The sequence below is a fragment of the Bufo bufo genome, chromosome 7, assembly GCF_905171765.1.
Source record: "Bufo bufo chromosome 7, aBufBuf1.1, whole genome shotgun sequence".
Taxonomy (NCBI): Eukaryota; Metazoa; Chordata; class Amphibia; order Anura; family Bufonidae; genus Bufo; species Bufo bufo.
The window spans coordinates 9,503,593-9,531,315 of record NC_053395.1 but is presented as its reverse complement, the minus strand read 5'-3'; the positions used below and the strand labels follow the sequence as shown (position 1 = coordinate 9,531,315).

General features: G+C 47.1%; 1 protein-coding gene across 1 annotated transcript; it reads right to left on the bottom strand.

Moving 5' to 3' along the window:
• Positions 1-12,028: 12,028 nt before the first annotated feature.
• On the bottom strand, positions 12,029-27,677 carry LOC121008879 (zinc finger protein 646-like). Its single transcript, XM_040441615.1, has 2 exons — positions 27,408-27,677; positions 12,029-18,295 (listed from the first exon to the last, which is right to left on the bottom strand). The coding sequence occupies exon 2, from the start codon at positions 18,122-18,124 to the stop codon at positions 12,110-12,112; it is 6,015 nt and encodes a 2,004-aa protein (XP_040297549.1). The 5' UTR covers positions 18,125-18,295; positions 27,408-27,677; the 3' UTR covers positions 12,029-12,109.
• Between the last annotated feature and the right edge of the window lie 46 nt (positions 27,678-27,723).

Genomic DNA, 27,723 nt, shown 5'->3' with positions numbered 1-27,723 from the left:
CTTGTCATTCAACATAAAATGGTGGATATATTTCTCTCTTGAGTATCTGTGCTCTCACTTTAAGTTATTTAAGCACTTTATGATTTCTCTGAGGGCTAACTAATAGTTCTACTGCAGATTACAGTTTGCTTTTTCAATTTGTATGGATTGTATTATTGTATGGCACAGTATAGGAACATATTAACAGTAGGAACAATTATATAACTGTTTTAAATACCTATTTCTCTGCTTCCATAAAAACACAGCTCTCAGCGGAGTGAATGTCTCTTCAGCTCCTGTCTCTGGTAAATAATGATTCTAGCAGCTCCTGCTAGAGGAATTCCCAGACAGGCTGTGTGTAAGGCTGGCTGTGATTGGCGAAAACTCTTGCTGTGTGAGAAGCTGGCTGTGATTGATCTAGACTTCTGCCCAGCAAGAACAGATTAACACTATGCTTTCTGTTGTTTCTGCTGTGTCACTGAGTTTACCTTACATTACAAAATGAATCTTAAAGGCATATTATCTTTTTCTGCTTCTTTGAACACAAAATATAACAGTTATATGACATCCAAAAACATGATGTCACAGTAAATACAGTGGGATGCGAAAGTTTGGGCAACCTTGTTAATCGTCATGATTTTCCTGTATAAATCGTTGGTTGTTACGATAAAAAATGTCAGTTAAATATATCATATAGGAGACACACACAGTGATATTTGAGAAGTGAAATGAAGTTTATTGGATTTACAGAAAGTGTGCTATAATTGTTTATACAGAATTCGTCAGGTGCATACATTTGGGCACTGTTGTTGTCATTTTATTTAATCCAAAACCTTTAGAACTAATTATTGGAACTCAAATTGGCTTGGTAAGCTCAGTGACCCCTGACCTACATACACAGGTGAATCCAATTATGAGAAAGAGTATTTAAGGGGGTCAATTGTAAGTTTCCCTCCTCTTTTAATTTTCTCTGAAGAGTAGCAACATGGGGGTCTCAAATCAACTCTCAAATGACCTGAGACAAAGATTGTTCACCATCATGGTTTAGGGGAAGGATACAGAAAGCCGTCTCAGAGATTTCAGCTTCTGTTTCCACAGTTAGGAACATATTGAGGAAATGGAAGACCACAGGCTCAGTTCAAGTTAAGGCTCGAAGTGGCAGACCAAGAAAAATCTCAGATAGACAGAAGCGACGAATGGTGAGAACAGTCAGAGTCAACCCACAGACCAGCACCAAAGACCCACAACATAATCTTGCTGCAGATGGAGTCACTGTGCATCGTTCAACCATTCGGCGCACTTTACACAAAGAGATGCCGTATGCGAGTGATGCAGAGGAAGCCTTTTCTGATGAAACTAAAATTGAGTTATTTGGCCATAACAAGGGCTACCTACCCAAGGGCAAACACCTGCTACCTACAGTACAATATGGTGGTGGTTCCATCGTGCTGTGGGGCTGTGTGGCCAGTGCAGGGACTGGGAATCTTGTCAAAGTTGAGGGACGCATGGAATACACTCAGTATCAGCAGATTCTGGAGACCAATGTCCAGGAATCAGTGACAAAGCTGAAGCTGCGCCGGGGCTGGATCTTTCGACAAGACAACGACCCTAAACACTGCTCAAAATCCACTAAGGCATTTATGCAGAGGAACAAGTACAACGTTCTGGAATGGCCATCTCAGTCCCCAGACCTGAATATAATTGAAAATCTGTGGTGTGACTTAAAGAGAGCTGTCCATGCTCGGAAGCCATCAAACCTGAATGAACTAAAGATGTTTTGTAAAGAGGAATGGTCCAAAATACCTTCAACCAGAATCCAGACTCTCATTGGAACCTACAGGAAGCGTTTAGAGGCTGTAATTTCTGCAAAAGGAGGATCTACTAAATATTGATTTCATTTCTTTTTTGTGGTGCCCAAATTTATGCACCTGCCTAATTCTGTTTAAACAATTATAGCACACTTTCTGTAAATCCAATAAACTTCATTTCACTTCTCAAATATCACTGTGTGTGTCTCCTATATGATATATTTATACAACCAACGATTTATACAGGAAAATCATGACGATTAACAAGGTTACCCAAACTTTCGCATCCCACTGTAACTCTGCTTTTGTCTTTAACACATAAATATAGGAACTGTATTAAGGCTATTGGCAGGTCTAGCTGTATACACATATAAGCTATACTAGCAACCTAGGACAGGTCTTAGCTGGCCAGCTACAATAAATGACCCCGTAAATCTTTAAACTGCTTACCTCCATGTATTGCTGCCCTCCTTCCCATTACTAAGATATACCAGCCGCTAGTTCTGGCACCCAATCTACTAATCAGTCATTGGCTTGCCAAGGGGGCGTCAACCTGCAGTCAGTTCATAAGTGGGAATGTTCTTCACTTCGGACTTCATCAGATCGGTTATGATCTCTCCCACCTCTGTTTGCCAGACTTAACTTTATGCTAGGCTGCAGCTCCTGTGTTTCGGCTCCCCGCTGGCTCTGCTCCTCCCTGGATGTCTGTCCATCTGTCTGCTCCCCAATGCCTTCACAGTGGACTTCAGTGAGAACAGCTGAATGGTTGCAGCCATCCACGTGACCATCATCACAGTTTCCCAACACTGTTTATTTTCGGTTAACCCTTTTAATTGCTGCCTTAATGAGCTCCTAGAAGTTCACCCAACGAGCTTATCACACCCAAGGACAAACAGGGAGGGCTGACACCAAGGAGCAACATCACGTAACACAACCTCAGTGCTGACCACTAGTGGTCTTCTCCTCCTAACACCACATTATCCAGGACTTCCATAACCTTGTTGTTTTCATACATTTACTTAACCTCAAGCGATATAAACTTGGGGCCGCAATGAAACACATAAAACTCCGCTATCACCAGTCACAGATCTTCTAGGGTTCGGTCTCAGTGCCATACAACAAGCACTGGGATGCTGCTGCCAGTCGTGCAACCGCTAAGAATGTGAACCTCGCTCCTCCGAAATGTAACCGCTAAGAATGTGAACCTCGCTCCTCAGATATGTAACCGCTAAGAATGTGAACCTCGCTCCTCAGACATGTAACTGCTAAGAATGTGAACCTCGCTCCTCAGACATATAATCACTAAGAATGTGAACCTCGCTCCTCAGATATGTAACCGCTAAGAATGTGAACCTCGCTCCTCAGACATGTAACCGCTAAGAATGTGAACCTCGCTCCTCAGACATGTAACCGCTAAGAATGTGAACCTCGCTCCTCAGACATGTAACCACTAAGAATGTGAACCTCGCTCCTCAGACATGTAACCGCTAAGAATGTGAACCTCGCTCCTCAGACATGTAACCACTAAGAATGTGAACCTCGCTCCTCAGACATGTAACCGCTAAGAATGTGAACCTCGCTCCTCAGACATGTAACCGCTAAGAATGTGAACCTCGCTCCTCAGACATGTAACCGCTAAAAATGTGAACCTCGCTCCTCAGACATGTAACCCCTAAGAATGTAAACCTCACTCAGACATGTAACCCCTAAGAATGTGAACCTCGCTCCTCAGACATGTAACCACTAAGAATGTGAACCTCGCTCCTCAGACATGTAACCACTAAGAATGTGAACCTCGCTCCTCAGACATGTAACCACTAAGAATGTGAACCTCGCTCCTCAGACATGTAACCACTAAGAATGTGAACCTCGCTCCTCAGACAGGTAACCGCTAAGAATGTGAACCTCGCTCCTCAGACATGTAACCGCTAAGAATGTGAACCTCGCACCTCAGACATGTAACCGCTAAGAATGTGAACCTCGCTCCTCAGACACGTAACCGCTAAGAATGTGAACCTCGCTCCTCCGAAATGTAACCGCTAAGAATGTGAACCTCGCTCCTCAGATATGTAACCGCTAAGAATGTGAACCTCGCTCCTCAGACATGTAACTGCTAAGAATGTGAACCTCGCTCCTCAGACATATAACCACTAAGAATGTGAACCTCGCTCCTCAGATATGTAACCGCTAAGAATGTGAACCTCGCTCCTCAGACATGTAACCACTAAGAATGTGAACCTCGCTCCTCAGACATGTAACCGCTAAGAATGTGAACCTCGCTCCTCAGACATGTAACCGCTAAGAATGTGAACCTCGCTCCTCAGACATGTAACCGCTAAGAATGTGAACCTCGCTCCTCAGACATGTAACCACTAAGAATGTGAACCTCGCTCCTCAGATATGTAACCGCTAAGAATGTGAACCTCGCTCCTCAGACACGTAACCGCTAAGAATGTGAACCTCGCACCTCAGACATGTAACCGCTAAGAATGTGAACCTCGCTCCTCAGACATGTAACCACTAAGAATGTGAACCTCGCTCCTCAGACATGTAACCACTAAGAATGTGAACCTCGCTCCTCAGACAGGTAACCGCTAAGAATGTGAACCTCGCTCCTCAGACATGTAACCGCTAAGAATGTGAACCTCGCACCTCAGACATGTAACCGCTAAGAATGTGAACCTCGCTCCTCAGACACGTAACCGCTAAGAATGTGAACCTCGCACCTCAGACATGTAACCGCTAAGAATGTGAACCTCACTCAGACAGGTAACCGCTAAGAATGTGAACCTCGCACCTCAGACATGTAACCGCTAAGAATGTGAACCTCGCTCCTCAGATATGTAACCGCTAAGAATGTGAACCTCGCTCCTCAGACATGTAACCGCTAAGAATGTGAACCTCGCTCCTCAGACATATAACCACTAAGAATGTGAACCTCGCTCCTCAGATATGTAACCGCTAAGAATGTGAACCTCGCTCCTCAGACAGGTAACCGCTAAGAATGTGAACCTCGCTCCTCAGACAGGTAACCGCTAAGAATGTGAACCTCGCACCTCAGACATGTAACCGCTAAGAATGTGAACCTCGCTCCTCAGACACGTAACCGCTAAGAATGTGAACCTCGCTCCTCCGAAATGTAACCGCTAAGAATGTGAACCTCGCTCCTCAGATATGTAACCGCTAAGAATGTGAACCTCGCTCCTCAGACATGTAACTGCTAAGAATGTGAACCTCGCTCCTCAGACATATAACCACTAAGAATGTGAACCTCGCTCCTCAGACATGTAACCGCTAAGAATGTGAACCTCGCTCCTCAGACACATAACCGCTAAGAATGTGAACCTCGCACCTCAGACATGTAACCGCTAAGAATGTGAACCTCGCTCCTCAGACATGTAACCACTAAGAATGTGAACCTCGCTCCTCAGACATGTAACCACTAAGAATGTGAACCTCGCTCCTCAGACAGGTAACCGCTAAGAATGTGAACCTCGCTCCTCAGACATGTAACCGCTAAGAATGTGAACCTCGCACCTCAGACATGTAACCGCTAAGAATGTGAACCTCGCTCCTCAGACACGTAACCGCTAAGAATGTGAACCTCGCACCTCAGACATGTAACCGCTAAGAATGTGAACCTCACTCAGACAGGTAACCGCTAAGAATGTGAACCTCGCACCTCAGACATGTAACCGCTAAGAATGTGAACCTCGCTCCTCAGATATGTAACCGCTAAGAATGTTAACCTCGCTCCTCAGACAGGTAACCGCTAAGAATGTGAACCTCGCACCTCAGACATGTAACCGCTAAGAATGTGAACCTCGCTCCTCAGATATGTAACCGCTAAGAATGTTAACCTCGCTCCTCAGACATGTAACCGCTAAGAATGTGAACCTCGCTCCTCAGACATATAACCACTAAGAATGTGAACCTCGCTCCTCAGATATGTAACCGCTAAGAATGTGAACCTCGCTCCTCAGACATGTAACCACTAAGAATGTGAACCTCGCTCCTCAGACATGTAACCACTAAGAATGTGAACCTCGCTCCTCAGACATGTAACCGCTAAAAATGTGAACCTCGCACCTCAGACATGTAACCGCCATGCCTTATTTCAAGTAAATGTGAATTGAACCTACTCTTTCTGATTTTTCTCTCCTGTTTCTGAGACTTAAAGGGGTATTCCAGTTATGTGAAGTTATCCTCTATCCACAGGAAAGGGGATAACTATTAGATCAGTGGGGGTCCTGCTGCTGGAACCTGCCACATGGTAACATCAGCTGTGAAACAGTACAGCCATGTGCACTTCCATGTTCACTTTGGTACTCGCTGAAGAACGGGAAAGCTGGCCACGGAGAGAGAGACATTACTGAGAAGAAACAGCCACTTAGAGAGAGACATTACTGAGAGGAACTGGCCACGGAGAGAGAAACATTACTGAGAGGAACCAGCTACGGAGAGGGAGACATTACTGAGAGGAACTGGCCACGGAGAGGGAGAAATTACTGAGAGGAACAGGCCACTGAGAGAGAGACATTACTGAGAGAAACCAGCCACTGAGAGAGAGACATTACTGAAAAGAAACAGCTATGGAGAGAGAGATATTACTAAAAGGAACCAGCCACGGATAGAAAGACATTACTGAGAGGAACTGGCCACGGAGAGGGAGACATTACTGAGAGGAACCAGCCACTGAGAGAGAGAGATTACTGAGATGAACCAGCCACGGAGAGAGAGACATTACTGAGAAGAACCAGCCACGGAGTTGGAGACATTACTGAGAGGAACCAGCCACGAAGAGGGAGACATTACTGTGAGGAACCGGCCACGGAGAGGAAGACATTACTGAGAGGAACCGACCACGGAGAGGGAGACATTACTGAGAGGAACCAGCCACTGAGAGAGAGAGATTACTGAGAGGAACCAGCCATGGAGAGAGAGACATTACTGAGAAGAACCAGCCACGAAGAGGGAGACATTACTGAGAGGAACCGGCCACGGAGAGGGAGACAATACTGAGAGCTGCAGGCGATCGACTCCACCCTGTATTTTTATCTAATCTTTATTATAGTTATTGAACAAAAAACCGCGAGGCATCGACATTGTGAAAGCATCCGGTTACACGTCGTCCATTGTTGTGGGAGGAGCTGCTGCCTTCTCATAAAAAAGGAAATAGACAACTTCCCTGAATTTGTGAGGCAATGAAGGAGAGGACGTCACAGTCCCCATTACCATGGAGCAATGGCTTCTACTATAAAACACGTACAAAGGGAAAGGTCTGCTTTATCTACAGCGTTTACCTTCCTTTGCTTTGGCTCTCATGGCGGCAGACACACGGATACTCTGACACACGCACCCCCGGCCCAGTCCTTATCACTGCCACTAAAGCCCTCAGGCTGTTCGGGGAGACACTGCTCTACATGAACTTCAACCTATAATTACAGCAGATGAATGATTAACTAGTCATAAAGAAGTGGTCAGACTTCTGAGCGAGGATCCATCTGCGGGCTCAGGAGGCCCCGCTATCTTAGACAACATGCAAGAAGCTTCAAAAAGAATAAAAAACATCTAAACCTGAGTATAATCCAAGTAACGTACGTCTTCTGGATATTCTACTTCCACATAATCGCTGAAAGAACACCTGTTCTGGTGACACCTTGTGCCACGGTCCATATTTTAACTAAATAGAAGATACACTCAACCCATCGCCCGATGTCACGTACGTCTACAGGTGAAACCTAGATTTCCTAAAAATTTACAGAAAGCTGGTCAATGGGAGATTAGGTAGAGGCATCACCGGCGCTACTTGTTTTCTGCTATGATAACGGCTGGAGAATAAAAATAAAATGACAACAAAAGGATCCGACATAATAACTGCACACGAGCGTCTACACCCGGGATAGGTCCTACTTGGAAAGTGAAAAGGGAGGAGTGACCTCAGTGACAGGAGTGTCATCTGACCATTGTCAAATGCTTAGTCTGCAGGCACCTCCCTCGTCTCGAGAGTAGTACAACCGTTGCTCCACCACCACCAGTGACACCTACCTTTGGCACCGGTAGGTGGACTCCTAGACACCACAACCTGCGTCTACCAGAAATATTCTCCACATGCCAAATAATGTGCACACCATTCAAAAACCATGGAAGGGTTGCCCAGACTGGTGGAGTTACAACCTACTACAAGTCAACGTGCCAGACAGTAGATTACTACAGCAATGGGAGAAACTCTGCGTGGAGACAACATAATGGGGCTGCAATGCTGACGTCTCAGTAATGACCCAAACAACCTGCTAACATGCAGCCTATGGACAAGTAACTGCCAGTCCAAGCCACGGCGTGCGAGGGGCGTCCCAACCCCAAACTCCGCAATCAGGTCAGCCGTGCATGAACAGATTAACCAACGACTTGCCCTAGAAAGATCGACAGTGGTCCCCAGAGCAAGATGTACAGAGGAGGATGAGAGACTGGTAAGAAATGTCCCCGTCCTGAGGATCCTCGGTCACTTGAACTGAACCTCAGACCGGTGGATGTGACCGCATTGTCCACCAGTTGTGGAGAACTGTGATAATCTGATCTGATTTGTCTCACATTGAAAGCAGAAGTGAAAAAGTAAAAGTAAAAAAAATAAAACATAAAGAAAAAATTAAGAAACAATTTAAAAGAAAGTGGCCGCATGAAAGCCCCTCAGAATGATAGGCGGAGGAGCAATTACAAGACTAGGAACACCAGGGTTTAAGCAAAAATTTGGAGTAACTACCCTCAGAGAGTCTGATTACAAAATGCAGGACATCGAGTTTAGACGAGTAACACATCCTTATCATGTAGTATCAGCGTTTGATAATTAGCAACGTCTTTAATAATTATTACTATGGTGAAGTACGATGTCCACAGCTCGGCCTTACATACAGTTTAGGCCTCTTTCACACTTGCGTTGTCCGGATCCGGCGTGTACTCCACTTGCCGGAATTACACGCCGGATCCGGAAAAACGCAAGTGTACTGAAAGCATTTGAAGATGGAACCGTCTTCCAAATGCTTTCAGTGTTACTATGGCACCCAGGACGCTATTAAAGTCCTGGTTGCCATAGTAGTAGTGGGGAGCGGGGGAGCGGTATACTTACAGTCCGTGCGGCTCCCGGGGCGCTCCAGAATGACGTCAGAGCGCCCCATGCACATGGATGACGTGTCCATGTGATCACGTGATCCATGCGCTTGGGGCGCCCTGACGTCACTCTGGAGCGCCCGGGGAGCCGCACGGACGGTAAGTACACTGCTCCCCCGCTCCCCGCTACACTTTACCATGGCTGCCAGGACTTTAGCGTCCCGGCAGCCATGGTAACCATTCAGAAAAAGCTAAACGTCAGATGCGGCAATGCGCCGAAACGACGTTTAGCTTAAGGCCGGATCCGGATCAATGCCTTTCAATGGGCATTGATTCCGGATCCGACCTTGCGGCAAGTCTTCAGGATATTTGGCTGGAGCAAAAAGCGCAGCATGCTGCGGTATTTTCTCCGGCCAAAAAACGTTCCGTTCAGGAACTGAAGACATCCTGATGTATCCTGAACGGATTTCTCTACATTCAGAATGCATTAGGATAAAACTGATCAGGATTCTTCCGGCATAGAGCCCCGACGACGGAACTCTATGCCGGAAGACAAGAACGCAGGTGTGAAAGAGCCCTTACATCCTGATTTTGCAGCAGATATTTCCAGCCAAGGGCAATATTAACATGGACTTTACCCTCACAATATCCTGACAGAATAACGGGCTAACCATAATCTTGGCCCCAGAGTCAGACCGACCCAGCGAGGATCGGGGAAGCTTTAATTCTCTGTACTACAGTGCCCCCTCCCACACTCGTCCAAAGACTTTGCCCCATATTCCAAACATAAAATTGACAAACTTCCAAGAAGCCTTCAACCAACAACCCCCACCACTTCCTTACACAACCGCTCAGTACTCTTCTCACACAACCCAATTTACCACCATGTATGAGGAAAAGCTTCCACCTTAATCTCCTGGTCCCAACTCACCAGCTGTGCACCTGACCCAATCCCATCCCACCTCATCGCTAACCTCACCACCATAGCTATCCCTGTTCTAACCCACCTATTGCTAACCTCTGATGTCTTCCCTTCTTCTTTTACACATGCTACCATTACACCCATACTCAAGAAGCCCTCCCTGGACCCATCTGTAACGCCCCAGAGTGGCATTACCACCTTTGCGCCTTGCTACTGTCTTCTATGGTTAATACAATGTCATCTTACATATTCATTTCCAGGTCCTGTATAATGTGCATATTCTTTTCCATGTAAATGTTATGTTCAAGTGTGATATGCCTGGTTCACCAGCAGATGGCGGCAGTAATGGCAGTACTACCTTGTCTAGAATGGAGCCCTTCTTTCCATTTTAGCTTGCTCCCTCAAGGGAGGAGTTTAGTCTAGTCAGAGTTAGTTGAGTCTACCCCCTGCCAAGGGAGAGTGTGCAGCAGGAGCCGTCCCTCCTGGACGAGCTTTGCATAGGCCAGCTAGAGCACCATCAGCTCTGCTGGATATTGAGGTCAAAGCCTGAAGCCTCTGAAGCCAGGAGTAAAGTTCCCTGGGTACAACTAAAGACAGACCAGACTACAGAAAGTAAAGTACAGCATAAAGGAAAAGATTCCTATTTAATCCTGTTAGCACAGCAGAGCCAGAGAGCAACACATGTAGCAGAGCCGAATGTGTTTGCCTGCCAGAATTGATGCCAAAGCCTGCTGGTAACCAAGACAAAGCTGGAAGATTGTTTCCTGATGGAAGTTTATTCAAATAAAGCTATTATCAACTCTAACACAAGTCTGGACTCACTTTATTTCATCACCCCCTTCATCAACTACCCCTTGCTCTGCTTCGGACGACAGCGCCTGGGTTCCAGGATATCCAGGTAGGAGCACCATGACACGTGCACAGCCACATCAAAAGGGACATTATAGGTTACCCTTACACCACTCTGGCATTCCTACACCTGGGTACCACCAACACCATTAACTTAAGGGGACTACGTCCCTTGTTGCTTTATTGCAACTGGCGTCACGACAACACAAAAAGAAAAATGAACACTAAGTAGGGACCCCGGCCCGGTGCTGCTGGCCCGTCACACATCCTCCATGTCCAGCTATCGCCCCATCTACCCCACAACTATTCCCATTCGCATCAAAATTGCTAGAACATCATGTCAGTCTAGAACTGTCCTTCCACCTCTCTTCCAGCTCACTCTTTGCTCTGTTGCAATCCAGCTTCAGACCTAATTGCTCCACTGAAACTGCCCTAACCAAAGTCACGAATGATCTGTTAGTTTCCAAGGCTAAACAGCACTACTCTGTGCTCCTCCTTCTTGACCTGTCCTCTGCCTTCTACATTACTCTGTTCTCCTCATTCTAATCCTGTCCTCCTCTTTTTTTATAGAAATGTACAATTTCAGCAATTAAAGCAGATCACTAAAAATAAATAGTCTGCATTGCTGCCCCTACCCATGTGCGTATAGTGGTCAATACATCAATTCTGGAATCTGTCTCACAGGTTGGCCACCATGATAAATGTTATACAGCGTCTACATGCTATTGTAGGACTTCAAACCCAGAAGCAAATCCGCACTTCTGTCCGATTCCATCTCGTCGCACATACAAAGAAAGACCACACAAAGCCAGCATTTCCACATGATTTTATCTGCATATTCCCCGTCCGACACAATCCATGTGCAGGATCCAGGAACCCTGTACAATATAAATTAAAAAGACCCATCTGCTAGAAGTGCTGGGTCCGAGGGAAGATCTACGCTTGGCAGATGTGTAAACCCGTTTCAAGCCCCGTCATGTAGCCCACCCCAGCTTAGAACATACTTCAGTCCCAGAACAGTTCCTAATCCTCCCCTGGAATGGTGCGGAGGAAGTAAACAGATAATCTAGCTACAGGTTGGGGGATGGGGGGGGGGATGCAACGTGGCGTTGCTGTAATAGACACCCTGGTGTCAAGTGTTTCATTAAAGCACCATTATATCAGGAGAGAAGAAGTGCATTTGCAAAGGGAATATTAACCCCTCACCGTCCTGTGTGCAAAAAAATAAAAAAGGGCAATGTAACAGAAGAGGATCCTGTACCACGTCAGTTCTGTAGGCCTGTCCATTATTAAGTTATTATCTACAGCTGGACAGCCTGGGAAGGGTTAATGGCACACTGCTGAGGTCACTAAAATAATTTTTAAAAATGGAATCCGTAAGTGTTGTCGGTATTTGGATGTGTAGACTTCATGCTACATGTGACAACCATGGTCATCACTGTGACAGTCATGTTACTTCAACCATAAAATTGGATACCGCCTGAGGGTCTACAATGTCACCGTCCTGGTTGCTGTGGATCCGTTGATGTCGTTTAAAACTGGAACGGCAAAGAAAGTGTTTATTACAGAGCGAGCAAGTGAAGGATTCTTCTTCATGGACCTTTGAGTGTGCAGCAAGGTCACTGGAGTTACGGAAGGCTTTTCCGCACTCCTTGCAGTTGTATCTGTGGATGCGAAGGTGATTCTTGAAGGCCAACAGATTGGAGAACACCTTGAGGCAGTTTGGGCACTTGTAGACTCCGATTTTATGGGTTTTCTGGTGGTTAAACAGGCTCCCAGCATGGAGGTAAGAACGGCCGCATTGCTTGCATTTGTACTTGCGATCATCTTGGCTCGCTCGGCCTTTTTCATTTTGTAACATTTCCTCAGATTGAGACGCCTTTTTTTCACTGTGCAGAGTCTGTGTTGGCAAAACGAGTGAGGAAGACTGTGAAGAAGACAATGGCTCATGAGTGCGTTGGTGATGTTCAAGGGTTAGTTCACATCTGAACCGATGGTTACAGGTCGGACAATGGAATGTTTTTTCTCCGGTATGGACTGAGCTGTGTTTGAACAGCTTCTGGGAAGATGGAAATGACTGCCCACAATCCAAACACTGAAAGCGCTTTTCGGCAGCATGAGTCCGCAGATGGGTCTTCAAAGAGATGGGGTGGAGAAACTCTTTGTGACACACTGAGCACTTGGAGTTTCTACTTTCATGTGTGCTCTTCTGAGTGCGCAAACTGCCAGCATGGTGACCGGGACGGCTGCAAACATTACCCTCACGGGGTTGTTCATCCTTGTTTTTAGGTTGTGTAGATTCTCTTCCCTCACTCTCCGCAGAGGCAAACACGTCCAAGCCATTTTCTCTACACGTATGGCTCTCCAGCTCATCATAGTCCGTGAATGATATTCCACAAGTAACACATACTGGTTTTAATGGAGAAGCATAATCAATACATTCATGGCTGCTCTTGTCGGCATCATTGGAGACATCCTCATTATTAAAGCTGGATGCTTCAGGAGCCACAGGGGAGTTTATGGTCTTTGCTTCTTCTGTTATTAATGGTATCTGAGGGTCAGACTTGGATCCTTCTTGAACATGAACAAGTTGGTGCCTTAGCAGTTGCCTCTTCCACTTAAAGATTTTCCCGCACTGAGAACAAGGATGTCTTTTTGCTTCATAGTGAGTGCGCTGATGGTTCTTCAAAGCCATTAGATTAGAGTAGGTTTTGTCACAGACTGAACAATGGAACTGACCCATTTTGTGGCTTTTCTTATGGTTAAACAGGCTTCCAGCATGTCTGTAGGATCTTCCACACTCCACACACTGGTATGGGCGAGAATCTGGATCCATTTCCCTCTTCACACGAGAATCAGAGCTTTTCTCTCCGGCAACATTAACATTACCAACAGAAGAGCTTTCACTTGAAACTTGCAGTGACTTTTGACGATGCCCTTGAGAAAGTCTTCGGTATCTGCTTTTACGGTTGCGTCTTCCTAACTTTTTGGCTGAGGACCTTTGCCGGTGTATTCTTTGGTGAGTATCTAGTTGTTTTTGCAGCCGAAAAGCTTTACCGCAATCCAGGCATTTGTGCCTCTTTAGCTCAAAATGGATGCGGTTGTGATTCTTCATTGCCATTAGATTAAAGAAGCGCTTCTGACAGATGGAACAGCGGAAAATTCCGGTCTTATGAGTCTGCTTATGGTTAATAAGACTCCCAGCATGCCTGTAGCTCCTGCCACACACTTCGCAACGGAATGGACGGCGATGAAATCCAGTCTCTCCTTCAGTTTGTGACAGAACAGAGTTGGCAAAGACTGGAAGATCTTGAACTTTATGGTGCTCAACTAGAGCACCACCGAGTTTATCAGGGTGAGAGCTACAATTACCAGAACGATGTAGTGCTAGATCCTTCACCCCAAATCTCATACCACAGAAATTGCAGACTTGAAGCTTTTTCTCTTCTACGTCAGACACATTAAGAGCTTCGCTCACTAATGGACTCTCTGAAGAAATCTTCTTACTGTTCTGGGCTACATTTAGTCTGACTATCCGTCTAGAAAACCGTCTCCTTGAAGTCTTACTTTTTGGTGTTTGGTTGTAATACTGGGAAGTGGGATGACCTTGCAAGCTACCATCTTTAGTTGTTTTTTTAATGCCATTGCCTCGACTAGCAAAGTCAGAAGGCAAAGGTAAACTGGAAGGAGGAGAAAACGGTTTCTCGCCCCCACTGCGGTATATACGCTCATTTACAGCAGAGGATTGTAGCTGATGGCGATTGCTCAAAGCTGCCGGCTGCTTACACTTTGGGTGATGCCTCAAATGGGTTGTATAAGCAGCCAGGTTGGGGTAATGCCTAGAACAGCCTACACACTTGAAGTTTCCAACTAAGTGAGTCTTTTTATGATTTACTAAACTTCCGCCATGTCGATAAGTCTTTCCACACTGTTCGCACGTATAAGGCCGGCTTTCTGGACTGTCTTCGTTTTTAGCAGTTGAGCCAGAGCCTTCACTATTCTTTAATATTGGACTGTGTTGCTGTTGATTCTCATCGATTTCTTGAATTGCTTCAGGGTGGATTTTTTCATTGGCAGAGGATTCCTCATGGCTGTGACTAAAGCTGTGAGCCTGTAAGCTCTCTAAATCATCATAGGTTTTCCCACAAAAACCACAGATGTGGGACAGCAGGGATCCCCCGTCGTTGGCTTCACTGTGCTCTGTTTCCTCTATCTCACTTTTTATTCTGCTTAATAGTTCCCTTTCCGATGAATGCATGGAGAAGGAGAATTCTGCCTCTTGTTCTTCGCTGTGCAGTTCTGGAAGAGATTCCTCCATGGCCTGATGTTTCTCGTGAGCAACCTGGTGTTGGTGGAAGTCAACTTCATTTGAAAAAATCAAACCACAGTGACCACAGTCATAGTGGTTATCGGATGGGAGCTGGTTGTCCACAAATTCACTCCCTTCAGGTCCATCTAAGCTTGTATTCCTGAGGGGTTGAGGCTTAGTGTGGGTCTCAAAATGACTTCTCAGAGCAAGAAGGTTAGGGTATTCTTTGGGGCAAAAGGAGCACTGGTATATACCCGCCTGATGGCTACGTTTATGGTCATTTAAATCATCTATATGGTCATATACTTCTCCACATTCTACACAGGTGTATTCGGGCTGTTCGTCTTCTGCAGAGCCCAGATGTTTATGTTCATCATCTTGGAAATTCAGGTTATTGGAGTGGTCCCAGCTGTAGTCTCCAAAAGCTGTATCTTTATTAACCTCTGGTGAGCTGGACCGGTGGCCCTGATGATCCCACGGATTTTCCTCTGTGTGTTCCATTTGGTGCGCCAGCAAATCATTTTCAGTGTGGAACCTTTTTTCACAGCTGATACAACTGTATAGGCCTTTACCATCAGATGGATAGGAAAAATTGGAATATAGAAGTGCATGGTCGACATGCAGTTCTCCTTGCTGGGCTTTTTTAACTTTGTGGTGAATTCGAATATGATTTTTTAAGGCAGCCATGTTATGTACATGCTTGGAGCAATACGGGCACATGTAGTCACCAGTCTGATGTGTTCTTTTGTGGTTGATTAGGCTTCCTGAATGTCTATATGACTTATTGCACAGGTTACATTCATACACTCTCCTTCTGTGGTTTTCTGAGCTTTTTGGAACCTTCTCGTGATGTCTTACAGGTCCATTTACTTTGGAAAGATCTTTTTCTGTAGTTGATATAGAAAGTGCACACTGAATGTTTGTGAGGGTCGTTGCAGGAGATATAGTTATTGCACTTGGACAGTTCTTTCTATGTGTTTGGAAATGCTCTAAACAGTCAAATGACTTTCCACATGGGCAATGACTTTGGGACTCATTCAAAGGTTCTTCAACAGCTCTATTAATTGTGGTGGCTACATGGGGTACATCATCATTTACCTTTAAAGAGGCAGCCAGGAAGTGGCTGTTCTTATTCTGCAAAAATCTGGGCTTGGTCCTAAAAAACTGTCGGCCTCGTCTGGATGCTCTGCCTCTTCTTCCCGTATATGATCTACGATGGAAACGGACATGATTTCTTAGGGCCATTAGATTAGAGTATTGCTTTGGACAAAGAGAGCACTGATACACTCCAGTCTTGTGTGTTAGCTTGTGATTTATTAAGCTGCTTTTGTGCCGATACGTTCTGCCACAAATTTCACACTTATGTGGACGATCGTCTGTTGATTGGGGGTGCTCTTCCAATGGCAAAGATTCAGGCTCTTTCGAGGTGATCGGATCAGGTTGAGGCTGCTCGAAACTGTCATCAGTGTTTTGGACACCATCATCTCTGTTTTCCAGCTTTATTTCATGTGGAGATGCTAAGGAATCATCTAAGTTGTCCTTCTCTATCTTGATGACATCTGGAAAGCCAGGTCCACTTGAATATGCAGAATCTTCACTGCTACCTTGAAGAGTTTCTTGCCAAACACCTGATTCAGGAACCTTCTCTACATGTTTCTCGTTCGATATTTTATCTATTTCTGGCTTCTGGTGAAGTAACTGATGTTGTAAGAAGTCGCTCTCATTGGCAGAAATCTCACGGATTCTTCCCTGATAGAAATCTTCTTGGTTTTGATAGAACTCAGACAAGCTAGCAGAAGAGAAGTAGGCATCTCCTAGCCTCTTTCCTGCTCTAGACTTAAAGTGAGCCCGAAGATGATTTTTTAAGGCAGCCATATTGAACATCTGTTTGGAACACAAGGAACAGCTGTACACACCAGTTTGATGAGTTTTTTTGTGATTTATGAGGCTCCCCGCATGCCTGTAGGTCTTTCCACATTCCTGACACTTAAAAGGTCTATCTCCAAAACCTGTATCTTCTTCATGTGCATCTTCATAGTCTGGTTGTTCAACTAGAAAGTCTTTTGCCATTTCTTTGGATTCATCTTCATTTCTACTCTCAATCATTGAGTCTGAACAGAAGGTAGAATAGGTCACATCACTGTTAGGCTTTGCAAGAGGGCTTAACGAAGATGCAAAATCTTCTTGGCAGGTGTGAGGTCTGAGGATGGCTTCTTTATCATCTTCAGATTTGATGTTCTCGGATGAATCAGGTAAACTAGGTGGATTATCTGTCTTCTCAATCTGTGGTGGCGCAGATCTGTCTATATGGACACCAGCACTTGTTCCAGAAGATCGAGGGGATTTACAACTTCGTCGAGCTCTAGAGTCTGAATGGAGACGACAATGGTTTTTCATTGCCATAAGGTTTGAGAACTCCTTATAGCAGACTGCACACTGGTATATACCAACCATATGGCTTTGCCTGTGGTTGGCTAGACTTCCTGCATGTTTATAAGATTTCCCACACTGAGTACACTTGTACCGATATTCCTCTACGTTACTGTCATTTGGCTGATCTTTCTCATCTGTAAAAACTTCATGTTCTTCTGTGTCCTCTTTTGCAGGGCTTTCATCTCCTGCTTTTTCATCTGGGTAATATTTTGAGACAAGCTGAGGAAAGTCCACAGGCAACATGGATTCAGCAATGTAGTTCTCCAAGTTACTTATTAGATTATTACTGTCCACCAGTACTGAGGACTGCACTTCAAATTTGGAGCTTCTTAAAATTTTGTTCCCACTGGGGGTAGATTGACAACCATGTAAAGACCTCCGATGATTGTACAGCTGCTGTGACATCCGAAAAGCTTCTCCACACTGTTCACACTTAAAACGTTTCTCCTCTGAGTGAGTGCGCAAGTGACTTTTCAAGCCCATGGGGTTGGAGTACTCCTTCTGACATATCAAACACGTGTAGAGACCAATTTGATGAGTCTTCTTATGGTTGACTAAACTTCCTGCGTGCCGATAGCTCTTGTCACATTGATTACATTTATATGGTCTATCTTCATGGTGACTTTCCAACGCTTTCATACCACAGAAAGCCATGGTGCTCTGGTCAGAGATCAGATTTTGGTCTGAAGAACCCTCAGCTTGGTCAGACCCATCATCCATGTTTGTTCTGGAATGTAGGAGGTCTTCCAAAACATGGAATCTCCCACAATCAGCAGGGATGAAGCTACATTTTCAAGAGATCACTTCAAGCTGTGGCATTGTTTCAAGGTTGATGCGTCTCTCGCAGGCCCAATCATTGGCAGGGTCCGTTGCACTTCTTAAATCTTCATCCTGTAAAGAAAAAAAAAACGTGGTTAATGGTGTGAATCAATACACAACAAGGTCTAAAACAAATTGAAAATGGACTCTAGACAAGTACTCTTGTTTGTCTGCAGGACAACTATTTGTGTCCTTCAACGTACTGCACTAGTTTCCTGAACGTGAATAAATAGTCTATCAGACGGGTACAGAACATGGAATAAAAGTCTTCGCACGGTGATCGGAACTGGGTGCCTGCTGAAATCAATCAATTGCTGCGGATTAACCCCTTCTATGCCGCTGACCGTGGCATAGAAGGGGTTTGTGTTTGAGGGAGCCCATCGAGTCCCCGCGCTGCAGTGGCAGAGACTCGATGTCTCAGAAGGCAACCCGATGCCGTGCAGAGGCTGCCCAATCCCTTGCACGGCATCGGGACCTGCCTTCTACGGGAGCCGAGAAGATCCAGCCTCAGGGCCGTCTCCTAGGCAACCTATTAGTGTATGACTCAGTGTAGTACACGAACAGGTAATGCATTACAATACAAATGTATTGTAATGCTTTGCAGAGGGGATCAGACCCCCAAAAGTGATCAGAAATAAAGTAAAGAAAAAAAAAAAAAAAAAAAAAAAAAAAGTTTGTGCTTTTAATAAAATAAAGTAATACAATTAATAAAGTTAAAAAAAAAAGCCCCTTTCCCCTTGTTTTATAATACAAAACAGAAAAAAAAAAAAAAAAAACACACACACACACACACACACACACACACACACATTAGGTATGGCCGCGTCCGTAATGACCGCCTCTATAAATATATGACATGATCCACCCTGTCCGATAAATACCATAAAAAATAAAAAAGGTGTCAAAAAAGCCATTTTTTGTCAATCTTACATCACAAAAAGTGTTCTAGCAAGAGATCAAAAAGTCATACGCACCCCAAAATAGTGCCAATCAAACCGTCATTTCATCCCGAAAAAAAAATGAGCCCCTACTCAAGACAGTCGCCCAAAAAAAAAAAAAAAAAATGGCTTTCAGAATGTGGAGACACTAAAGAATCTTTTTTAAAATACCACATGATCTAACCTGTCAGATGAATGTTGTAAATAACAAAAAATAAAAACGGTGCCAAAACAGCGTATTACACTTTTACAAAAAGTGTAATATAGAGCAACCAAAAATCATATGTACCCTAAACTAGTACCAACAAAACTTCCACCCTATCCCGTAGTTTCTAAAATGGAGTCACTTTTATGGAGTTTCTACTCTAGGGGTGCATCAGGGGGACTTCAAATGGGACATAGTGTCAAAAAAAACCAAAACTGTCCAGCAAAATCTGCCTTCCAAAAACCGAATGGCGTTCCTTTCCTTCTGCGCCCTGCCGTGTGCCCGTACAGCAGTTCACAACCACATATGGGGTGTTTCTGTAAACTACAGAATCAGGGATATAAATATTGAGTTTTGTTTGACTGTTAACCCTTGCTTTGTAACTGGAAAAAATGGATTCAAATGGAAAAATCTGCCAAAAAAGTGAAATTTAGAAATTCTCTATTTTCCATTATTTCTTGTGGAACACCTAAAGGGTTATCAAAGTTTGTAAAATTTGTTTTGAATACCTTGAGGGGTGTAGTTTTCTAAAATATGGTCATTTTTGGGTGATTTCTATCATGTAAGCCTCACAAAGTGACTTCCGACCTGAACTGGTCCTGAAAAAGTGGGTTTTAGAAATTTTCTGAAAAATTTCAAGATTTGCTTCTAAACTTCTAAGCCTTGTAACGTCCCCAAAAAATAAAATGGCATTCCCAAAATGATCCAAACATGAAGTAGACATATGGGGAATGTAAAATAATAACTATTTTTGGAGGTATTACTATGTATTATAGAAGTAGAGAAATTGAAATTTGCAAATCTTTCCAAGTTTTGGGTAAATTTGGTATTTTTTTATAAAATAAAAAAGAATTTTTTTGACTCCATTTCACCAGTGTCATGAAGTACAATATGTGACGAAATAATCTCAGAATGGCCTGGATAAGTCAAAATTCACACAAAGTGACACTGGTCAGATTTGCAAAAAATGGCCTTGTCCTTAAGGTGAAATATGGCCGTGTCCTTAAGGGGTTAAGGACCAAAAAACTAATCCTCACCAGGAAGGTCCAAGTTAAAGGGGTCATCACTCGATCCATCAAACATAGATCAGTATAATAGGGCCCTAAGGCTGGGTTCACATGGGCGTTGGGGGAAAAGATGCGGGTGCGTTGCGGGAACATGCACAATTTTACCAGCGAGTGCAAAGCGTTTTAATGCGTTTTGCACGCGCGCGAGAAAAATCGGCATGTTTGGTACCCAGAACCGAACCCGGACTTCTACACAGAAGTTTGGGTTCAGTATTCGATCATTTTATTATTTTCCCTTATAACATGGTTATAAGGGGAAATAATAGAATTCTTTAATACAGAATGCATAGTAGAAGGTCAGGATTTTTGGTTCTCCTGCTCCATTTTCAGACCTTCAGCTATCGGGAAGGAGCCTAACCATTCAGGAAGCATGGCTGACCTCTACAAGTGACAGCAGAACTACCCATTTCCCGTTAACACGCTTTTCGAGCACTTTCTCATCTGTACGGGTTTTGTGTGATCTTAGAGATTACAGGATTAGTTCTGCAAGTCTGGACCCTACCCGATCTATACACCTCCACTGCATTATAGCCCTCTGCTAGCCGGAACACATCCCCGCATGGAGAACACACCCAACGTATAAAATCCAGCACGAAGCCGCCTGCATTCCTGGTGAACACACTTAAAGGCCTTCAAGAGCTGGCATGCAGGAGAAGACAGCCAGTCGGAAGCCCCGGCTCGCGTCATGGCAGGATTTAGTTGACTACAAGGCGAGACTCTCCTGCGACTTGTAAGGAAGTTCTCATCTCCCCTGAAGTATTTCACATTCTTGTAATTCCAGGTTTTGTTCCGGTACTAGAAAAATATTAAGATAAGAAGCTATTAGGGAATGAAGCACCTCCGATGGCCAGCGCTTGGTGTACAGGGCGTTTCTAGAAAGTCTGTGACACATCTGCCCGGTCTATGACCGCCCTCTACCCCCGGGGGGGGGGGGATACACATAATGTGGCACCCTGCTATGAGGCCGCCTGTGAACTCAATGCAAACAGATTGAACTGGGATCCAGTTCACAGCAAACTGCAATACTGGGACAAGAGACCGCAGATGTTGAGAGCCCTGGTGACTGCTGGCTGACAGGAGGACACTTGATCCGAGCGCACAATCTATACATATAAAACGGAAGACATCAGGGTTGTACGCAGCCAGGAATGCAAATGTTGGTTTACGAAATGTTAGGCGTCACGGCTCCCGGACCCCACCAATCAAAATGTCTGACAAGTCAAAAATCAATATTCAAAAGGTTTTAAATAAAAAAAACACGAATCCTCTAAAAGAGAATCTACGGGTCAGGCAACGTCTCCACGCTACGGCAGCACTGACAGGGTTAACAGCCGGCATCTGCTCCCCCCCCCATCCTGGCAGATGCAGCAGAAGCCAGGCCGAATACAATAACCGTACCCCCGCCATCCATCTTGTGGGTACAGTCACAGCACCCACAAAATCCTCAGAACGGCGATATCCGCCGCTGCTCACTCTGAGCCTTCTCTTAAAGGGGTGGTCCAAGCTTCCACAGATCGGATGCTCCGCACCCCTGCAGCATTCACTTCAGTGAGAGCAGCGAGGCAGGAACCAACAATGGACGGACAGGTCACCTTCCTGAAGGGTTGTCAGTGGTCGTTCCTGCCGATGAGTAAGCACGCCCATATTAATGACGCCCCCCCCAGCTCCATGACATCCCACTTCTGCAGGGGGACAGCAACCTCTAGCACTCCAGCTGTGGTGAAACTACAACTCCCAGCGAGCACACTTGTTTGGTTGGTCTCAGAATTCCCACAGAAAATCAGAGCATGCTGGGAGTTGTAGTTGCACAAAGCTGGAGTGCTAGAGGTTGCAGACCCTCCATTACCGCAGATCCAGCGATCTGTCTGATCACTGGTGGGTGGGTTGTCTTCTCTGTGGCAATTGGTTTTACGTTCCTTTGGAAGGACTGAGGAGAACGCGTATAACGGGTGACCCAACCCACGAGCAGTGCAGTCATGTCTGCCGGGTGCCTCAGCGAAAACACAACTACATAAAACTGACGTAAACAAGGTCAATGGTGCGGAGAAGAGATCACTCAGCAGCGTCTTCTCACCAAGCACATTCCCGGCTGTGGAGTTCTCCTGCCCTCGGGCGCCGGCTGCACACAGACAGGATCGGCCTTAAACTTCACCAGAGTAATATTACGTAACAAAAGCCGATGGAGCGACACCTCCCCCGCACACAGGAGACTCCAGATCATGTGGCCCACAATCTACTGAATTTCCCAAAAAAATCTGATGAGAACATTGTTTAGGGTCATCTGGTCTCCACCACCTCCTTCTTCTAAGATCTCTTTAAGACACACCAAATTATGAGCCAGGGCGTCACTGAATACATAAATGGGAAGAAATCAATCAAAGATTGCAAAAACATCACTAGCACCCGGGGCGCGGTGGCCACATATGGGGCGCTCTCAATATACGCCTATATGATGTCTGGACCATCTGAAGCACGCCGACTCTGCAGTCGCCTCCTCCCAACATCGTTTCGCCACACAGGCTTCTTCCGGGGATAAGGAATCAATCGAAAACCTCCTCAAAAATTATACAAAGCTGTTACCAGTTGTAATCACTCAAGGCATCTGTGGCGTATCACATAATCGGGATGAACGACGGTGGTCAGTGCGTGCGCACGCCGAGCCAAAACGTCATGGCCCTCCTTTTCAGCTCGGCGCACGCACTGACCACTGTTCAACCCGATCCCGATTACGTGATACGCCACAGATGCCTTGAGTGATTACAACTGGTAACAGCTTTGTATCATTTTTGAGGAGGTTTTCGATTGATTCCTTATCCCCGGAAGAAGCCTGTGTGGCGAAACTACGTTGGGAGGAGGCGACTGCAGAGTCGGCGTGCTTCAGATGGTCCAGACATGAATTACCTTTCTATCCTGCCCTCATATAGGCGTATATTGAGAGCGCCCCATATGTGGCCACCGCGCCCCGGGTGCTAGTGATGTTTGGCATATTGTGATGGTGTTATCATTGCTGGATCCCATTCTGAGGCGGACGGACTCTGCAGTTCCCTCTTTGCCCTCTCTTGGGGTCTCGCTGCTATTTTATCTATATGTTTTGTATGAATTCAATAAAGTATATATATATTTTTGCAATTTTGATGGAAGAAGCTTTTCTTTGGTGGGGCTGTAAGGTATTTACGAGTCGGAGGAAACGTCTTCCTCGTCTTCGAGGCCTCAAACACACTGGTGATGAATTCTGGAGATCGTTGAGATGTTGGTGCAGCTGGTGCCAACACCCAAGGGTGCAGTTCTCCTTCTAGTAAGTGGGCGCAGGTCTGACCACGGCCAGTGACGGCGTGTTACTCTGTGCAGCGGATACATGAAACCAGAGGAGTCTCTTCTGCAGGTCGTTTCATCCCCACCACAGACGATGAGGCTGAAGGCTCAGGACTCCAGGTGACCTCAGGGTCGACCCGGTCATAACGAGTGCCGACGGTATAACAAGCGGGCGGGTGCTCGGTGTAGACCGTCAGAGGACGCACGGCAATGACCGCCCCCCATAGCTTCCATGATGTCTACACATCTCATGAGCACATGGCCGATGTGCTGCTGACAACAATGGGTTTTTTTTGGTCTCCTAAAAAATCTGCTCTCATGTGTGGGTGTGGCGAGGACTGCAGCGCTCCTGTCACCCGCTTCACGGGGACTTTAATATGGTGACCCCCGCCCTGGAGGAGGCCGCCCCTCCCTATGGCCCACATTCATTACTAAGTGATGGGGCACCCCAGAAAGAGAGCGCAACTTCTCCGACCACTCCAAGGAAATGGGGTGTGGCTTACTGGTAGGGGGCGTGGTCGGCAGTTCAGCACAAATCTCTTCCCGCCACCGGCAGATCTCGTTTTCTGGCTTTACTACAGTCCAAAATGCGTCAGATTTATAAAGCGGTGTGGCGATCAATACATTTGGCGCAATTCACCATTTTTTATTTTCTGCTGGGCGCATAAAACACCATTTAATAAACGTGGGCCTGTGGGGGATGGCACATACTTTACACCCAGCTGAGGGTTCGTTACAATGTATCCAGGCTACACAACTGTCTGTTACTGAACTCCAGACTGATACATTGTAACAAACCCACAGGACAGGAAACAGATTTGTGCTGCTGATGGGTTTACCTCACAGAGGACTGCCGAGGCTGGCACACTGTAACAGACCCTCATCTGTGGGAAGTATTAGGTCAGGACAGGTTTTTAGTCTCTGGATGTAAACAAGGATGTTCCCAGTCACCGACAGCAAGCAGAGATCTTGAAAATAGGTGACCCAAAAAGTCAATTATTATGTTGCAGAGCTTTGCTCCTAGGGATCATGCACATGAACGTACTATTTTATGTGTCTGCACCGTTTTTTTTGCGGCCCGTATGTGGAACCATTCACTGCAATAGATCTGCAAAAAAATAAAAACGGAAATGACTCCGTGTGCGTTGCGTTTTTCTACAAAAAAAAAAATGGAACTGGTCCTATTGTTGTCTGTTTTGTGGACAAGGATAGGCAGTGTTACAACAGATCGGCAAAAAAGATGCAATATGGACGTCATCCGTATTTTTTGCGGACCGCACAATACATACGGCCGTGTGCCTGAGCCCTCAGTCCCCTCTTAGGACACATTCACACATCTATTGACACCATTATAAATACTCCCGTGATCCCGACGCTATTCTACACCTACAAGACAAGCCCCGCCCCTTGCTGCACCCAACGCACACGTATTATAATGTTCTACATCCGCCAAGATGGCGCCACACCGCACAGGGATGTCTAGGAACATGACGAGAGTACGCAGTAAGTTATAGCCTTATATCAGTACAGGAGGACGATTATATAGCGGTACAGGAGGGCGGTTATGATAATGTTCTGTGCTGAGGTCAGCACTCTCATCCTTCTCTCCCCCCAGCACTCTCATCCCCCCCCCCCCAGCACTCTCATCCCTCCCCCCAGCACTCTCATCCCCCCCCCCCCCCAGCACTCTCATCCCCTCTCATCCCCCCCCCCCCCAGCACTCTCATCCCCTCCCCCCCAGCACTCTCATCCCCTCTCCCCCCAGCACTCTCATCCCCTCTCCCCCCAGCACTCTCATCCCCCCCCCCAGCACTCTCATCCCCCCCCCCAGCACTCTCATCCCCTCTCATCCCCCCCCCCCAGCACTCTCATCCCCTCCCCCCCAGCACTCTCATCCCCCTCTCCCCCCAGCACTCTCATCCCCTCCCCCCCAGCACTCTCATCCCCTCCCCCCCAGCACTCTCATCCCCTCTCCCCCCCAGCACTCTCATCCCCCTCTCCCCCCCAGCACTCTCATCCCTCTCTCCCCCCAGCACTCTCATCCCCCTCTCCCCCCAGCACTCTCATCCCTCTCTCCCCCCAGCACTCTCATCCCTCTCTCCCCCCAGCACTCTCATCCCTCTCTCCCCCCAGCACTCTCATCCCTCTCTCCCCCCAGCACTCTCATCCCTCTCTCCCCCCAGCACTCTCATCCCTCTCTCCCCCCAGCACTCTCATCCCTCTCTCCCCCCAGCACTCTCATCCCTCTCTCCCCCCAGCACTCTCATCCCTCTCTCCCCCCAGCACTCTCATCCCTCTCTCCCCCCAGCACTCTCATCCCTCTCTCCCCCCAGCACTCTCATCCCTCTCTCCCCCCAGCACTCTCATCCCTCTCTCCCCCCAGCCCTCTCATCCCTCTCTCCCCCCAGCACTCTCATCCCTCTCTCCCCCCAGCACTCTCATCCCTCTCCCCCCCCAGCACTCTCATCCCTCTCTCCCCCCAGCACTCTCATCCCTCTCTCCCCCCAGCACTCTCATCCCTCTCTCCCCCCAGCACTCTCATCCCTCTCTCCCCCCAGCACTCTCATCCCTCTCTCCCCCCAGCACTCTCATCCCTCTCTCCCCCCAGCACTCTCATCCCTCTCTCCCCCCAGCACTCTCATCCCTCTCTCCCCCCAGCACTCTCATCCCTCTCTCCCCCCAGCACTCTCATCCCTCTCTCCCCCCAGCACTCTCATCCCTCTCTCCCCCCAGCACTCTCATCCCTCTCTCCCCCCAGCACTCTCATCCCTCTCTCCCCCCAGCACTCTCATCCCTCTCTCCCCCCAGCACTCTCATCCCTCTCTCCCCCCAGCACTCTCATCCCTCTCTCCCCCCAGCACTCTCATCCCTCTCTCCCCCCAGCACTCTCATCCCTCTCTCCCCCCAGCACTCTCATCCCTCTCTCCCCCCAGCACTCTCATCCCTCTCTCCCCCCAGCACTCTCATCCCTCTCTCCCCCCAGCACTCTCATCCCTCTCTCCCCCCAGCACTCTCATCCCTCTCTCCCCCCAGCACTCTCATCCCTCTCTCCCCCCAGCACTCTCATCCCTCTCTCCCCCCAGCACTCTCATCCCTCTCTCCCCCCAGCACTCTCATCCCTCTCTCCCCCCAGCACTCTCATCCCTCTCTCCCCCCAGCACTCTCATCCCTCTCTCCCCCCAGCACTCTCACCCCTCTCTCCCCCCAGCACTCTCATCCCTCTCTCCCCCCAGCACTCTCATCCCTCTCTCCCCCCAGCACTCTCATCCCTCTCTCCCCCCAGCACTCTCATCCCTCTCTCCCCCCAGCACTCTCATCCCTCTCTCCCCCCAGCACTCTCATCCCTCTCTCCCCCCAGCACTCTCATCCCTCTCTCCCCCCAGCACTCTCATCCCTCTCTCCCCCCCGCACGCTCATCCCTCTCTCCCCCCAGCACTCTCATCCCTCTCTCCCCCCAGCACTCTCATCCCTCTCTCCCCCCAGCACTCTCATCCCTCTCTCCCCCCAGCACTCTCATCCTCTCTCCTCAGCACTCTCATCCTCCCTCCCCAGCACTCTCATCCTCTCTCCCCAGCACTCTCATCCTCTCCCCCCAGCACTCTCATCCTCTCTCCTCAGCACTCTCATCCTCCTATAACACTTATAATGACAGCTGCACTCACCATGGGTCCGGTGACAGCAGTGACAGTAATGTCTGGGGCTCCCAGTCCTTGTGTGAGGTCTCAGTCAGTCAGTGCCAGCCTGATCCGTGATGCCATTAAATGGGGCCCTCAGGACACCCAGGGGCCCCGGTTGATACTCTCCTCTCTTCCTAGGTGATTCCCCCGGGGCCTTCGGGTGAGAGGCCCGGCCCGAGGAATCAATCCAGGATCATTTATCTCATCTCCCTGCACAACAAACACTTCCTTTTGTTACTAGGAAACAGGAAGAGTGCGCCGTTCAATGTCTTCCTCCCTCGGGTGCCCGGCTGTAAAATGG

What these genes read in the sequence shown, in the direction of transcription:
- LOC121008879 (XM_040441615.1), bottom strand. Translation starts at nt 18,124, where the DNA reads ATGGATGATGGGTCTGACCAAGCTGAGGGTTCTTCAGACCAAAATCTG.